Source organism: Zonotrichia leucophrys, chromosome 2, assembly GCF_028769735.1.
Source record: "Zonotrichia leucophrys gambelii isolate GWCS_2022_RI chromosome 2, RI_Zleu_2.0, whole genome shotgun sequence".
In the NCBI taxonomy this organism is placed as follows: domain Eukaryota; kingdom Metazoa; phylum Chordata; class Aves; order Passeriformes; family Passerellidae; genus Zonotrichia; species Zonotrichia leucophrys.
Window position 1 is genome coordinate 101778575 of NC_088171.1, and position 15806 is coordinate 101794380.

The following is a 15806-nucleotide window of genomic DNA, read 5'->3' on the forward strand; positions in this document are numbered from 1 at the left end:
TAAGCAGCCAAATCCTCAAATTGTGAGAGAAACTTATTTAAAAATCTTTTAAGCACAGTGTAATATAATAACTTTAGAAATGAAGCAATCTTTCTATAATCTCTGCTATTTTTCCAAGATTTATCTGGCTGTCAACAAAACATACCAGTTCCCCTTTTTTCTTTATGCCTTCTTCCTATCATTATGAGTATACATTTTTTCCATCATACTATTTCACTCCATTCACAACAATGTCCCTGGAAAGAGACAGTTGTTAGACATCTCAGGAAGGAAAAATTTTATGTTAAAACGCCCCTAGGAAATGAAAAGCATAGGCAAGAAGGAGGTAATTTTTTTTAGCTAAAATAAAATGAAGTCTAACCTTTGAGCTGCTTAGGCTATCAATTTCAAGGAGGATTTAATAGAGAAATTCTCCACACATGTTGGAATATCCTTCCAAATCCAGACTATAAAACAGATAACACAAACAATCTACCTGCAAAGTCCAAGGTAAACAGAAATTGCTGCTTCCTTGTTCAGAGGCCAGGGAGCTGCACCATGCCCTTCAGGAGCAGCACAGGGAGAAGGGCAGGAGCTCTCAGGCAACATGAAAGCAAATCTGAAGCTACAGAGTGACTTTTAGGGCATCACACAAACAAAATTAGCCAGCAGAGTAGGAGACATTGCCACAGGAGGATTTCATACTCTGAAAAGGCAGAAATGTTGCTATGCAACTTGGGCAGAGACAGACTTTTTTGGAAATTGCACTAAGACTGAAGTGGTATAAAACATCAGAAAGTTACTTATCAATACTCTCTGTCCAGTCACAATCACACTAATTAATTCTACTGCTAATCAAGCATTTTTCACTTGGTTTCCACTACATTTCTATAAACATACTCTACCAACTCTCTCCTTTCTCTCTGCTGAGTGCTTGATAAGGTCACAAGTAGATCCACTGAGACCAAATATTTCTATATATAGAAGTAATTGCCTGTGGAATTAAGTGCACTTGCCTGGGTATCTAGTTCATACTAAACTTAATTTAGCTGATTTTCCTTGTCTATTATATTAATTATTAGGGACAGTGCACACTGCCAGCTGCAGCAATGCCTATCAAAGCTGGAAACTAATTATCTAATTATGTGGAAAGAATGAGTTCCTCTGCAAGAACATTCACAACCATCAGATGCAGACAAACAAGTAAACTATCACAGGGAAGAACCAGTTCCTCCAGACACCCATGTGGCACACACCTCTTTTTTAAAAGGAGGCAAAAGAATAGTAGTGTATTCTAGGAATACTGGCTCTTATTAACCACTTCAAATATATCCCATAAAAGCAGAGCAAACAGTTCTACACTTTCCAGCAGGCAAAGTGTGCTAGATAATATCAGCTGATTAAAAATATGTGAAATAAAAAAAAATAAAATAATGGGAAACAAGGAAAGGACACAAGGTTGAGTGTCTGGACATGCTGTCTCCTAGGTCTCTGCACCCCAGAAGAGGATTCAGGGAGAGAAGGCAACAGCAGTAGTGGAAGAAGATTAGACTATGGATGTCTTAAGAAATCTTAACCATACAAGCCTGAGGATGCATAGGGAGCAACACCGTTTTCTTTATCATCCCTGTTGTTTTTGAAAGGTTGTGGAGAAAGATGAATGTTCTGTCTGTCTTCAAACAGGGACATAACAACCCAGAGGTCTACAGGCTGATTAGCCTCACTCTGCTTCCTGGGACAGCCCAAAGCAAATCCTCTGAGAAGCTGCTTCTGAGCACAAGAAGGTGAAGAAGGTGGCCAGGACCAGTCAGCATGGGTTTACCAAGGGTTAACTATGTCCAGCCATCCCGGTTGCCCTCTATAGCAGCATGACTGGATGTTGTTTACCTTGACTTTGGCAAGGCTTTTGGTACTTCTCCCTGCAGCATCCTGGTACATCCAAGTTGGGATGCTACAGTCTAGATAGGCAGGCTGTTAGCTGTGAGAGTAGCTGGCTGGAACATCCAACTCAAAGGTCAGTGGTTAATGGTGTGTGTCTACCCACAGACCAGTTACCTTGATTAATACCTTTTATCAGAGCCTGAAGGATGAAAAAACAGGCACCCAATTCATCCCTCAGATGACACCCAACTCTGAGGTGCACTCAGTATCCTTGAGGGCAAGGCTGCCCTTCATACGGCCTTAGGCTGGAGGCAGATATGGGTCAAAAGGAGCCCTTACAAAGGACAAATGCCAAGCACTACTCGTGGGAAGGAAGAGCCCCTGGCTATGAGAGAGGCTGGGCACTGGCTGCCTGAGAAGCAGCTCTGCCCAAAAAGGACCTGAGGGAAGCAATCTGAGCATGAGCCAGCAGCACGCTCTGGCAGCAGAGACAGCCAGCAGCAAGCCACAGGAGCCAAGGCAGAGCATTAGGCAAAGCAGTTATCCCCTCTTAGATGTGGTCCAACACCACCTGGGTCACACTTGCTTTGGGCCCCACAACACAAGACAAATGTTGACAAGCTGGTACAAACTCAGAGAAGGGCTGCAGGACAGTGAGGGCCGGAGGGCCTGCCCTGTGAGGAGAGGCTGAGGAAAAAGGGCCAGGTCAGCCTGGAGACACAATGGCTTTGGTGTGCCACAAAGCTGCCTGTCAGTGCCCATGGGAAGGGCTGCTGAGAAACTGAGCAGTGAGGTGCACCCAGGACAGGGAGTGAGCTGAATGAGGATAGGCTCTGGCTTGATGTGGGCATGTCACTATGAGGACTATTTGAACTAAGGAGGCTGTGGAACCTCTGCTTGGGGGCCCAGCCAGACAATGGCCTGGTCTGAATTCACCACCAAGTCTGCTTGGGCAGAAAGTTGGACTCAAGTTCTCATGAGGTCCCTTCCAACCCACAAAACCATTCCCACTTGCAAACAGTGACCAGCACTGGAAGCCCTGGCAGGCAAACTGAACAAGACAGGTTTTCTTCTCCTCATGACAATAGCCAGCCTCATCATGTTTAGGAGGCCTGAAGAAATGTATCTGTTTGGGGTTTTTTAAAATTACTACCTTCCACTTACCAATGCCCTCCAGGAGCATTTATCAACATTTAAGTTTTTCAGCAACATGATGATAAGATCAACAGTACTGCCTCTAGAGCAAGCTTGGTCTGAAACAGCAGATGTGACCCAGGCCAGGATTTATATACAGATTCAGAAGGAACAGGTTTACTCTGTATCTACTATCTACTATGTTTTGCTCTGGTGTATTCAAAGCTGTTCTTAGTTTACATCTGCATAAATAGCAGCCATACCACAGGCTTCGTAGGATTTATTGATGTGCTTGGGAAAGTAGTTTATAGACCTGAAACAGACAGCTATTTTCAGAAAACTTCTAAACAATCACAATTAATTAATTAAATTAGAGGAAAAAAAGAGAGAACATATACTTAAAAGAGAACATATACTTACTTATTCCTTGAAAAAGTTCTTCAATGTTAACAGCATTCTTTGCACTGGTTTCAACAACAATTGCACCTATAGATTCTGCATATTCTTTGGCATCCTTCATAGGAACCTCCCTGAAAAAAAAGAAAACATTTATAAATAAAAGAAGCCAAATTAAAAAAAAAAAAAAAGTTAATTTTTAAGAAAAAACCCCAAACAACCTCAAACACAGCCTGAGCATTAATATGCTTTCATCTCCATAAAAGCAGTACTGTTTTTCTTCATATGACATTTAGATAATCTGATTAAAATATATCAAAATTTCAGCAAAATTGATCAATTTGCAGATTTCTGTGACTTGCTGCTGAATCCATGCCTTGAGAAAAGGAAGATAATTTAAAGAAAATCACATTTGTTTGTGTTTTATATTTGATTTTGATAAGAAAAGCACTCTCCACATGCCAAATGTTCGAACATGATAGGGTACAACTGTTGAGGATGAAAACAATAAAAGCATCATGTGTCTTTGTCTGCAAGCAGCAAGGAAATGAGAGATTGTGAAGTAAGAAAACCACTGACTTTGAGAACATCAGCAACAGCAATCTGTGAGTGCCAGTTCACTGGGGAAAGACACCATTCTGTGCCATTTCACCAAACTAACACCATCTTAAAATCACCAGCAGAACACCCTCATTTTGTAACCAATACTTCATATGCCAAAAGCTGGCAAATGCAGTTTACAGCACTCAAAAAGACCTCTGCTTTAAACAAGCTAGCCCTATGCTGGCCTTGTATCTCCCTGAGCCAGGTGGCAGAGCTGGATCTGCCCATGTGCAGTGCTATCTGTAACCACCTCTACTCCTGATTTTTGGGCTACAGCAGACTCTGCACCGACTGCTTCACCCCACAGCTCCAATATACCAATCCAGAGCCTCCTTGTACAATTTCCTCCCAGTATGAGCATGTCAGATACATCACTCAGCTTTGTGTCATCAGCAAACTGCTGAGGGTGCACTCACCCCTTCTGTGTCATTACTTGTTATGAGTAGAGAAGTTGCCCATTTTTTAAAAGCTTGCAGAGTTCACAGGTTGGGCTAGTTGCTGCCAGGGTGGAGTTCCAACTGCCTGTTGTTAATAGTATTTCGTTAATAGTTTTTCATTAACTATCTGTTGTTGATAGTTGGGAATTCCCTTTTTCTGTCGAGTGGCACCTTGCTGTTTCCTAGAGGGTGGCACCCGGACAGTGAAGAGGAGGAGACATCAGGGTTGGCATGCAAATGACATCGGGGCTGGCATGCAAATGAAGAAACCTCTCACCAAACCTAGCAAAAAACCCTAAAAACAATGAGCCAACACAGAATTAAGGGATCGAAGTGATATCTAGATGTGAGGAACAGAATCCAGAATCGTATCTGCTAAGACCCTTTTTACCTCTCACCTTAACCTAAAAAAAATGGCTGGAAAGGGGACCTCGAACATTGAACCAGAAAGTAGAGACTTTCCTGATGCGCTCATGAGGATGGAAGCCCCAGTTCTGCCCACAGACCAGCGGACAAAACTACATTTTTCCTCCTCCTCCATGCCACTCCTGGAAGCAGCAGCGGCAGCGTGAGCACGACCCGTTAATTCTTCCCACCCAAGCTGATTTTTAGTAAAGGCATTAAAAAGGAGAAAGATCTCCTGCCCTATTTATTTCATTGCTGAAGGTATTAAATAACACTTGTCCCAGTATGGATCCCCAAGGGACACCCCTGGTGTCCAGCAGGACTCTGAGCCATTGACCACCACCCCTCAGATGCGACAGTGTGACCAACTCCTCATCCATCAAACAGGCCACCCATCAAATCCATCTCTTTTCAGTTTAGAGAGAAGGATGTTGTAAAGGACTATGTCAAAGGATTTAAAGAAGTCCAGATAAATTACGGAATAAGGAAATATTGTGGATGCATCAAGATCTGAGCATGAAATTCTGCTGAATTCTCTTCACCAAGGATTTCCAGAGAACACAATTTGTTAAGAAGGTGAACCACATTTTTAGGGAAGTGAACATTTCTTAGCTGCTGTTACAACCATTGAATTCTATAATGCTCAAAAAAGTATTATGGACACTTACAACATTTTAGCATTGAAGTTTCAGCTCCCGTCTTTTAAAGTACTTTTTAATGACCTGTCAGAAGAAAGCCTTATTCCTATTACTTAGAAGTATGCTGAACATTCAGCAGTTCTAAGAGTTGACAGTACTACAACAAAGATGAAGATTTATAGTTGATAAAATTGCTTGCCTATCTGTAGAAATTCCGTCAAAGTGGAGAAGAAATTTACTTCAACAGAGCACCAAGAATTGCTGATAGCTTATTAACAACATCAAGGAAAAGCAGTGTGATCCCTAAGGGTCCCAAGGACATCTTGGCGGCTCAAAACCAAATTTTAAATGCTAAACAGGGAGTGTAGCCTGGTCAATGATTATGAGAAATACATTAATTCCTCCTTACATTATCTCTTACACTCAGATGGCAGAATCAAACCAACTTGAACCCGGTCAGCTTGACCTCTTTTGCATCTATTCATATTGGTCTTAAAAGCGGCTGTCTCTCTGATATCCAGCAAAACATCTGCCAAAAGCTCTACAAAACCAATCAGAGATGCCAGAAATGCACACAAACAGCAGCTTGCTCCTGTGCGCTCACATTATCTTACTTGTAAATTCTCTGTGCCTAAAGGCACACGTATTTTCTACTCATTGGAAACAATCTGATAAACTGGTGACATGTTTCACCTAAAACCATTTTTACTGAAGTAAATCTGAAGACATAAAGCAGACAGAGAATGCAAACAGCTGCATGCATTGCATAAACAATCACATTGTTGGAAGAACTGTGAAAATATATCACATATGAGATAGTCTACTCTCTTTTTTCACCAAAATAACTTTAGCTGGACATCACTGGATAACTCCAAGAAGAAAAAAGGTTGGTGGACGCAGAAAGAACAACTGCACAAAAAAATATTACCAAAACTATTCATAATTATGAGGAGAAAAAATGTTTTCTCCCATAAAAACTAAAAAGATTAAGAGACTAGCTCATGGACTTCAATGAGGACCATTCACACAGCAAAACAATTTGTGCAAAGAAGAGCTATACCAGCTGAACAGGAGCAAAAACTGGATGATCAGCAATCAGTAAACTACAGGTAGTGGTTGATAATAATATGGTGAGAAGATCACATATCACAGTTGCTCTGTGAGGAAGCCCAGTACTTACACAACATTTCTGGGATACAGGATTTTTTTAAAGTCTTCAATTGGGGCAAGAGCAAAGAGAAAAAGGGCTGGTTATGGACTCATTTAAAATTGTTGCCATTTGTCACCATCTCCAAAGTTACTACCCTTGAGTTAATCTGGCAACTGTATTGGAAAATAGTATTGGATATTGTAATTGCTGGGAACACTTATGCAATAAATTTGAAAGTGACTCTCAGGGCAACCAAAACCCCTGATTTGTGCTAACTGGCTTTTGGTTTTATTTTTATAACCATCCTTTCCTCTTTTTTTTCTCCTTCTGAACAAACTGGAAATTTTTGTCTAGTAGGACTCAGTTTCACCATGTTGACCAGCATATCACAACATCACTTAGGAGATGCCAATACATCTGTGTCCTTGATTCTCAGCCCAACAGAAACCACAAGTTTGCCAGAATTAGGGCTTGTTCAGTTCTTACAGAAAGCAGTGAGTTGCAACTTTGTCCTGGTTCATGGCTGACAGTGGCAGGGGGGAGAACAAAACAAAACCCACACAGGTCAAACTCCCGTGTAGGCCTTGATTCCATAAAAGCACTCAGCACTTGAAGTTACACACATGCTCCAGAACCCTGGTAAATCTGCGCCAAAGTAACGATAACTAAACACATGGGGATGTATTTGAACAGCCAAGAGAGCCTGTGAGGTCATAAGGGGAAAGCATCAAATATGATCATTGAGTTTGTACTCACAGATGAAGCAAGAAATAATAGTCATGGGCTGACAAACAGAATCACTATTGTACAGCAGAATGTGCTTCCATTTCCTGAAAGGATAAATGCAAATCCAAAATACAGCTAACAAGCAGAAGAGAGATTCTAGCTTCACTCTCACTCCCAATAGCATCATCTCAGCTCTTCTGTAGGGGATATGGATTCAACCCTTCCCTCTTTTATCTAGGAGGTTCTTTGCTTTACACAGGGACAAAAGTTTTACTTGAGGATATGCTCCAAAAAATCCCAAAAAAACACTTTCTACATCCAGTATTATGAAAAAGTTTCAGTTCTTGCAAGTCACAAGTTCTCAAAGTTCTGTGATTAATATTTTACCTCTTGTCCACACTCACAGCTTTATATTGCTGGTTTTGCTCATCACTTACTGCATTCTGCACCTTTTAATAGAATGGAAGGGAGAAACAAAAAAGAGAACTCTTTTCAATTCCCAGTGATTCAGCAGATAAAGGATGTAGAGACTGTACAAATAAAGAGGAAGGGCAATAAAAGAGGGGTTAAAAAAACCATAATTCACATTGTGCTGTTGTTGTTAAGGTTGTGCATCACCAGAATCACTGATTCTAGGAGTTGCTAGAATCACCGATTCTACAGGAGGCCAAAATTATATACTATTATAACAACAAAGCAAAACTATTACCTGAAGGGAAGAAACAATATAGTTACTGCAATGAAAACAACATCAAAAAGTATTACCTGATATCAGACAGATCACATTTGTTTCCAGCGATGGCCATTACAATGTTTTCAGGACCATGTTCTTTTAGTTCTTTCACCCATTTTTTCAAAGTGTGAAATGAATCCTGCATCAGAGAAATAACAAAATAACCTACCAGCACACTCTCTGCCAATGTATTTGCCTATTTTTTAAAGTAGAGGAGCACAGCAGTGGAGAACAGCACTGCTGCACAACAGTGACCACCACTGTCAGCGACAGATCACTGCACTAATGCACTGGGGAACCAAACCTGCCCTCCCAGCCTCGGAGTAAATAAGGCAACTGGCAAGAAAGGAATAAAATGCCAGTGAACTCTCCTGACCATCCATCCATTAGCACTGCCTCTAAGTCTGCTATATCAGCAGGGGTTTCTTCCTAAAGGAGTGAAAGAGGTGTTCAGCTGAGATCTCCCAGCCTCCTCTAACCGAGAAATGAGCCAGAGAAATTAGGGATCTAAAAATAAAATTTTCATTCTAAATGAATAATGTTGAGACAAAAGGTCAGAGACTCATGATTTCATTATCAGTTTGAAAATTAAGGCATGATGCTTGCAATACAAACATGAAATTATACGCTTAGATAAAAAGAATTAGTTTTAAAATCAGTAATATGCAAACAACTTAATTTCTACTCAGATGATAAAGCTAACAGCTGCTTTTTGTAGTAAAAATTCAAGTCCACACAGAGAACATAGGTGGTGGCAGTAGGGAGTATTGCAGGATATGAATCCTGTCTTAGTCAGAGGAAACCCAAAGAAAATTGACACAATGCAGTCTCAAACCTTTTGTCTACATGAAGTTGAAACAACACAGAAGCAGGACTTTTATATTTAATGTTTTAAGGCAGTTGGATACCTCCAGCCAGATCTACACAAACTACCAAAGCATATACATGTCAGACAAATTAAATTCTGCAGTTGTGGGGTTTAACTCAAACTCAGGCCCAAACAGAGGAGTTAACACAGTTAAAAGCATCCCAAAGGTCTCACCTGTTTGGTGATATCATACACTATCACAGCTGCTGCTGAGCCTCGGTAGTACATTGGAGCCAAGGAATGAAACTGTTAAAACATAAACCCCCAGGAGAAAGTATCATTAATAAATAGAATTATCATATGCTTTGCCAGGTCTCAAAGACTTGCCACAGCAGGACCACCCCCTTCATCTCACAGAGAACAGACCTTATCAGTGGTCACCCATCTCTCATTTCCCTTAAACACAAAGAAGCCAGACCTCCTTTATCTCGTGCTGTTCTTCATCCCACTGAATTTACACAACCAGCCCTCACTGATTCAATGCACCAGGACAAGTTTTGACAGGAAGATCAACTGCACTTGGAAGCCCAACCTGATGGCATAGGGACCCCTTCCCCTGGCAAACCACAATCTTGCTTTGTAGATCTAAGACTGGATTCAGCTTGGGTTTGAATTTTGTAAAACATTGCAAATGACTTGTATCTGAGCTCCTGTCTTGTTTAACTATCCTATACTATGATAAGATATTTCAAAAACCATGGATTCTTGCAGTTGCTCTTCAGCTTTTTGCTTCAAGGAAAACATTCTTTGAGGAAAAAACCCCAAGAAATAAACATGTTTGTTAGAACAACTGAAGAACAGCATAATTTTCAAAATTTACCAATGACTAAGCAGCTGATTTAGAATTTCAACTTACAATTACAATTAGAGTAAGGAAGTAAAAAAAAGTCATTTTGCTGATTCAACTAAGCTTAGTCTCAAACAAACCAAAAATAATCTTTCTGGGAAAATGCATTCAGTCTCAGTATGCTCGCACAGCCATTTTATAATTTTTGGGGGGTGTAGCTATCTGCAAAAGATGCATATTAAGCTGCAGCTAATAACTGAGGGCAGCGCCTAAATCAAATACATTATTAGGGCAGGGTCTGAACCTCACTGCCCAGCAAACACACACAGATCCACACGTCACATTGCAAACCCCTGCACATTTACTGGACACATCTTTTCCCCAGATCTGTGCCTACTGACTGAGCACTTAGACTTTCAGCAGCCTCCACATTTCTTGCTGTTTCACGTGCAATTTATTTGCGGCGCTGGTTGCCTTGCCAGTCTGTAAGCTATTTATCACAGACCACGCACACCAGCTCAAGGTCGGCGCTCTCTTTTGTAACAGTGTGGATGCACAGCAGCAGTGACAGATGGCCAAGTGCTCAAGTGTTTTGGGCAGCGAGGCAGGTGGGAGAGCTCATTAATAAGGGAAAACAGCAGGAAAGAGGATGAGAAAAGAAAAAGGAATCAGTCGAGAAGCGTGGTCTGAAGAAATGGGATCAGCCAAGATCCTGAGGGAGTTGGGTAGATGTGTGCTTTCTGGGGTTTTAGTATGCAGCTTTATTACTTGCATGCTTAATGCAATTAATGCTTTCCAGAATTTTTAGTCTTCTAAATCACAATAGAAATTTTCAGTATGTTAGGACAAAGCATTTCAGTTGGAATGGACCTACAACAATCATGTAAACCAAGTGCCTGATCAATTCAGGGCTGGCTAGAAGTTAAATTATCTTGTTAAGGGCATTGTCCAAATGCTTCTTAAACACTGACAAGCTTGAGGCTTCAGATAACAAGAAGGGGTTTTTCAAGTATGTTAACAGCAGAGGAGGTCTAAAGAAAACATCCAACTCATTATTTGTTTCTCAATCACTGTGGCCAAAGTATCCCACCTACTACCACACCCCAAAGTCCTTCCCAATCACAAAGGAGTCTAGCAGGGCATCTTGCCTGGTTGGCTCACTGCATGCCTGCCACTAGAAGTTATCTCCTACTGTCTTCTAGCCAAGACCATCTCCTCAACATAAGTGTTGTGTTGAAGTAGTCTGGAAGTCAGGAACTTTAACCATGGAGGGTACATCTGACCTTTCATGGTGTATGCACACCCCTCCCAGTCTGTAAACTCCAGGGAAAAAACATTCAAACCCTATACACATGCTGATTTGGTCTTAATCTAGATTACATTTTAATCTAGATTACACAGTATTCATGAATTTACAAAGAGCTCTCAGATAACAGTAATCACATTTCACAGGAGCCATGCAGTTAAACTCACATACTCCAAATTCCTTCAAGACTGGCCCTTGAAAGCACACTGAGAACCTGTACAACATCTTGGTAATTTCTCTCCCTTTACTTCTGACCAGCTGACAAGAATACTTCCCTTAATAGCTGTTTCACTGAAGAATATTTGCAGTGTTAGAGCCAGAAAGAAAAAAAAAAAAAAAAAAAAGTAAAACAAACAACAATAACAAAAAAATGCACTTTGTCATTCTCTTATACAGGCTAATAAAGAAACATAACAATACACTATGTCCAGTCACAAGAAATCACTGTTTTCTAGAAGAAAACAAGAAAAACCTCTTTGCAACACTGAACAAATCAAGAGGGGCTGAAAAATTGTAAATGCATGAATTTCATGATCTAATGATAGACTCGCTACAAATGTGCTTCCTGAACATGAATTTTCCAATATCGTGCAAATTATGATGTTCAATTTTTCTTTTAAATCAGTGCCCAAAAGCAAAGTCCTCTTGAACATTTTTCTGGCCTAATTAATCGGAAAAAGAGAGTCACACCAAATTAATTAAAGGGATACAAAATACTAATCTGCACATTTTTCACCTGCCAAGGACCAAATGTGGGACAGATGCCCAAAACAACTGACACACAAAAAAAACAGCTCACAAAATTATATCTCACGGGACTACCCTCTGTATTATAAATGACAATGTCTATAACCTTGATTTTATAGTTCAGTATTTCTGTAACCAGTAATTCCCAAGAAAATCAGGATAAACAGAAGCAGTTTGAGATTTGGCAGAAAAACAATACAGCTTGAGAAGGGCCACCTAAAACTGCTCAGGCAGCCACTCCACACATGCACTCAGGTCACAGCCCCAGCTTTCCAGGGAGCCAGCCCCTCCATGACCTGCAGCCAAGAGCAGAATCTGCCAGATGTCACCCCTTCCTGCAGGCAGCAGCAGCTCCTCACATCCCCTTGCCCTAGCAGGAAAACACAGACCAGAAAGAGATTTCCATCAGCTCCCACCATCACAAATAATCACACTCCTAACCCATTTCAAACGCTGATCAATGTTCTGCCTAAAATAATTAGTTTTCTTTCTTCATTATGCTACATGGGATGCTAGCACTGCTACAGGGATCATATTACTTTGACAATTAATAACATTTTGAATTCCTAATTACTAAATTACTTGTAATTTACTTGCACCTTGACTTAGTAAAATTAAGGGATCACTGCTTGCCTTTAGCTGAAATATTAATATAGAGTGACAAACTTGCAGATTTAACTTTGCCAGTCTTCTATACCAGGCTCTTACACTCTGAGGTAAAAGGGAGAAATCAGGGTCTAATCACCTTTCCTTGTGCCTTGTCCAGCTTCAGCTCATCTTTCCTGACTGCTGGTGACCAGGTTTCTATGCAGCATTACAGACATTGAACAAACAGCCTTAACTGCACATGCCCTAACACTTTTCTCTTGGCTGCATCATACTCACATGGCTGGTGAATACATTCAGAGGTGGTTTTTCTCCTCTGTTTCCCAAAAAAAACCCAAAATTTAAAAACTCACCGACAACTCTACAGCATAGATTTTTGGAGCAAAAAATACAGAACCTTGGTTCTGTACAAGGTCCTTGGTTCTGTTACACTATCAAACTTCATCTCAACTGCTTTCCACCTTCTAAGCACTGGGAAAACCTCCCATCTCTGCATAATGAGTAAATTACCATTAGCAGGTCACCTACTGAGGGAATTTAGAAGTTTCATGCCTCTCATTCCATGTCCACCAATAAAAGTTTGCCTATTTGACCAACTGCATCACTCATTAGTCCCATTTTGCTTTTGGAGAGGCTGAGGCTGCTAATCCACACAGTGCCATACTCCAGTTGCAGGGGTACATTTCCCAATCCAACAGCCAGACTGAAAGGACCATTCAAAATATAAATAAGAAACTTATTTTTCCAAAAACATGCCAAAACCCAGAATCAATTACTTTAAGCAGACTTCCAGGACTCTCCTCCTGGGAGACACACAGGATGCTCCTTACCTACAGTCACCTGAATCCTGGAGCAATGCCGACTGGGCTCAGAGCACCTTCTTCCTTGTGCTCCTCTACCAACACATCCACTTTGCCCTTGTGTTCCACCATCTCTGACACTAAGCAAAGAAGTGAGGCCACATGTGCATTATGAAATTTCCTCTGAAAGCAGAACCCAAGGGTCCAACTAGAAGCTGCCCAACCCTTTACAGCTGTAGAGGCCAATAGTACAGGGAGCAAAATCAGTCTTACATGGTGCAAATGCTAGCTGAGCATGACCAGAGTTTCTCTCATTGATTCCAGGAGTATTCTGGGATTCTGCAACTCCTCATCTGGCCATCTCAATGAAGTCAACAGAAGCTTTGCCCTTGCAAAGGACAGAAAGATGGAACCAAGTAGCCATTAAGGAATGTACCACCTATTTAAAAGCAGTGTAGTATTTTGCTTGTCTGCTTCCTGTGCATCTCATCTCAGAGGGGTGTATTTGGCCACAGGTAACACCATGTTTCCTCTTTACCAAAAGTAAAGAATGGGGAAGAAGGAAAATCATCACATCCTACTTGGAACAGAAAACCAAAATCAAGAGAAAACAGCATAAATCACACCTGAGCTGTGATAGTGGAAGTCTCTTAACCCTGTCTAATATAATGCTGATTTAGAAAGCAAAACAGAGGCCAAATGAACACAGAAATAAAAAACTACCACTCCTGCTTGTTTATATACAGGCTGACAAATGCTGCTGAAGACAGTTGGGATTCATTCAATCTGCCAGGCACACCAGGGAACATTAATTCATGTCAGCAGCTCTCTGCACCATCCTGTGGTGCTATATCCCAAGACTGGCATACAGCCACAGCAGGGCTGCCTCTCCCCAACTCCACAGTCAAGAGGCAAAAAAGCAAAAGCAAAACCAACAACTACAACCACCACCTAACTCCTGCACTTGGTTGCTTTTACTATTCTAGAATGTAAAGAACATCACCTGCTCTCACTGCAAAAGGATGATAATTCTGCCCATAAGCACAGCTGGAGAGGATAAGGGAGCACAGACTGAGCATCATCACACCAGTGCTCAGCAAGTGTTGCACTCTTTGAATTCAGCTATTTCTACACAGTGCCTTCTCAAGCACCTGCAGGTGCACAGCAGCACAAGATTTGCTTCCTGACAGCTGTGATCATTTGACTAAATTTCACTCCCTTTCCTATGAAGCTCCTCTCTGACAACGTACGTTGCATCTGAGTGGCCAAGACCAAACCACTTGGTTCCTCTCAAAGTCAGAGATCCTTACTCTTTACTCTTCATCTGGGTGCCACTAAAGGCAAGGACAGCCACAGCCTCGGGCTCAGCTGCTTGCTGACATGCACAGGCAGCGTCACAGCCCTGCAGCTTCCTTCCCCTTCCTGTCACACCCACTCACTACTTCTGGACTCTTATCTCAAACATACATCAGGTCCCTTGGCTCAGCAGGCCATTCCCACACAGGTGATTTTCAGTGACCTGTTTCTCCTGCCCTTGGCCCTTCCTGCCAAGCCACTCCCAGAAAACCCCTTCAGCCCTGTCCCAAAAGCCACCTGAAGGACACTTGCCAAGTCTGGGCAGTCACACTCCCCACTCCTGCCACCTTCGAGGCAGTGGCTGCCAACAAACAGAAAACCGTGGTGTGCAGAGAGAAGCAAAGGCAAAACCCAAAAGCATTAAACAGATTATCCTGACGCACAAAGCTTCTAGAACAGGGAGGGATACAAAATTCCTGACATTCTCAGCTGGCAAAGAGCAAATGGGAAAAATGTTATGCATGAAAGCCACTTTCAGATACCATTTAGCATTTTAAAACCTTGAGTAGTTTTCCTTACATGATTGAAGGCTGAAATTCCAGTTCTCAGGATTTGCAAGCTGAGTAAATCAGGAAAGATCTGTCTCTGATCTACAGGTATTTTTTGCTAGTTAAACTGAAGATTAAATATATATCTATAAATTATATCTATAAATATATAAAAGAGTGAGCATTTTTTTCCAATGTCCAAGAATTCTTTGACTGAAGAAGGAAAAATCTCACCATTTTAGGTTAACCTTTTTAAGTTCTTTTAAATAGGCAGAAAACAAACCTTTGCAACACCACAGAAGGGACCTGTGCTTAGCTGTTCTGAAGTTTACAGTCATTAAAGAAAGGATGCTAAAGACACTACACCAAAACCACGACTCACCATCAAGCTACAAGTGCTGCAAGTTTGCTGAAGATTAAGGAAAACCACATTTAAATGCATCCCTTAAATTATTTACTGTGCTTTATGCTAACTCTGAAAATAGTAAAAATAACATATTGGCTTGCTAGCTCTAATGCCACTTGCGCTCTCACACACTGCCAAATCACTTGGTCAACATTTGCAGCATGCAAGAGGTCCTCACACCACACACAGTGAACCACCCCACCTCTGACTGAGCTGTGGGAGACCATCAAAGCCACATTTATGACACCACAGAGCAAAATTCAGGCTGCGTTTTGCCTGCAGAAATAATTCAAGTCATTGATAGATGGTGTTGTGCCTCTGTCTCTGAATCACCAGGACAACTACTGCCACTCAGAAAAG

The 15806-nt window shown here is 41.4% G+C and overlaps 1 protein-coding gene across 1 annotated transcript in view; it reads right to left on the bottom strand.

Moving 5' to 3' along the window:
- RAB31 (RAB31, member RAS oncogene family) overlaps positions 1 to 15806 on the bottom strand; it is a 62155-nt gene that overhangs the window by 12379 nt on the left and 33970 nt on the right. The window contains exons 4-6 of the mRNA XM_064705843.1: positions 9125 to 9196; positions 8115 to 8221; positions 3415 to 3524 (exon numbers count right to left, since the gene is read on the bottom strand). Of these exons, the coding sequence (XP_064561913.1) occupies positions 3415 to 3524; positions 8115 to 8221; positions 9125 to 9196 (289 nt within the window). The remainder of the gene's footprint in view (positions 1 to 3414; positions 3525 to 8114; positions 8222 to 9124; positions 9197 to 15806) is intronic.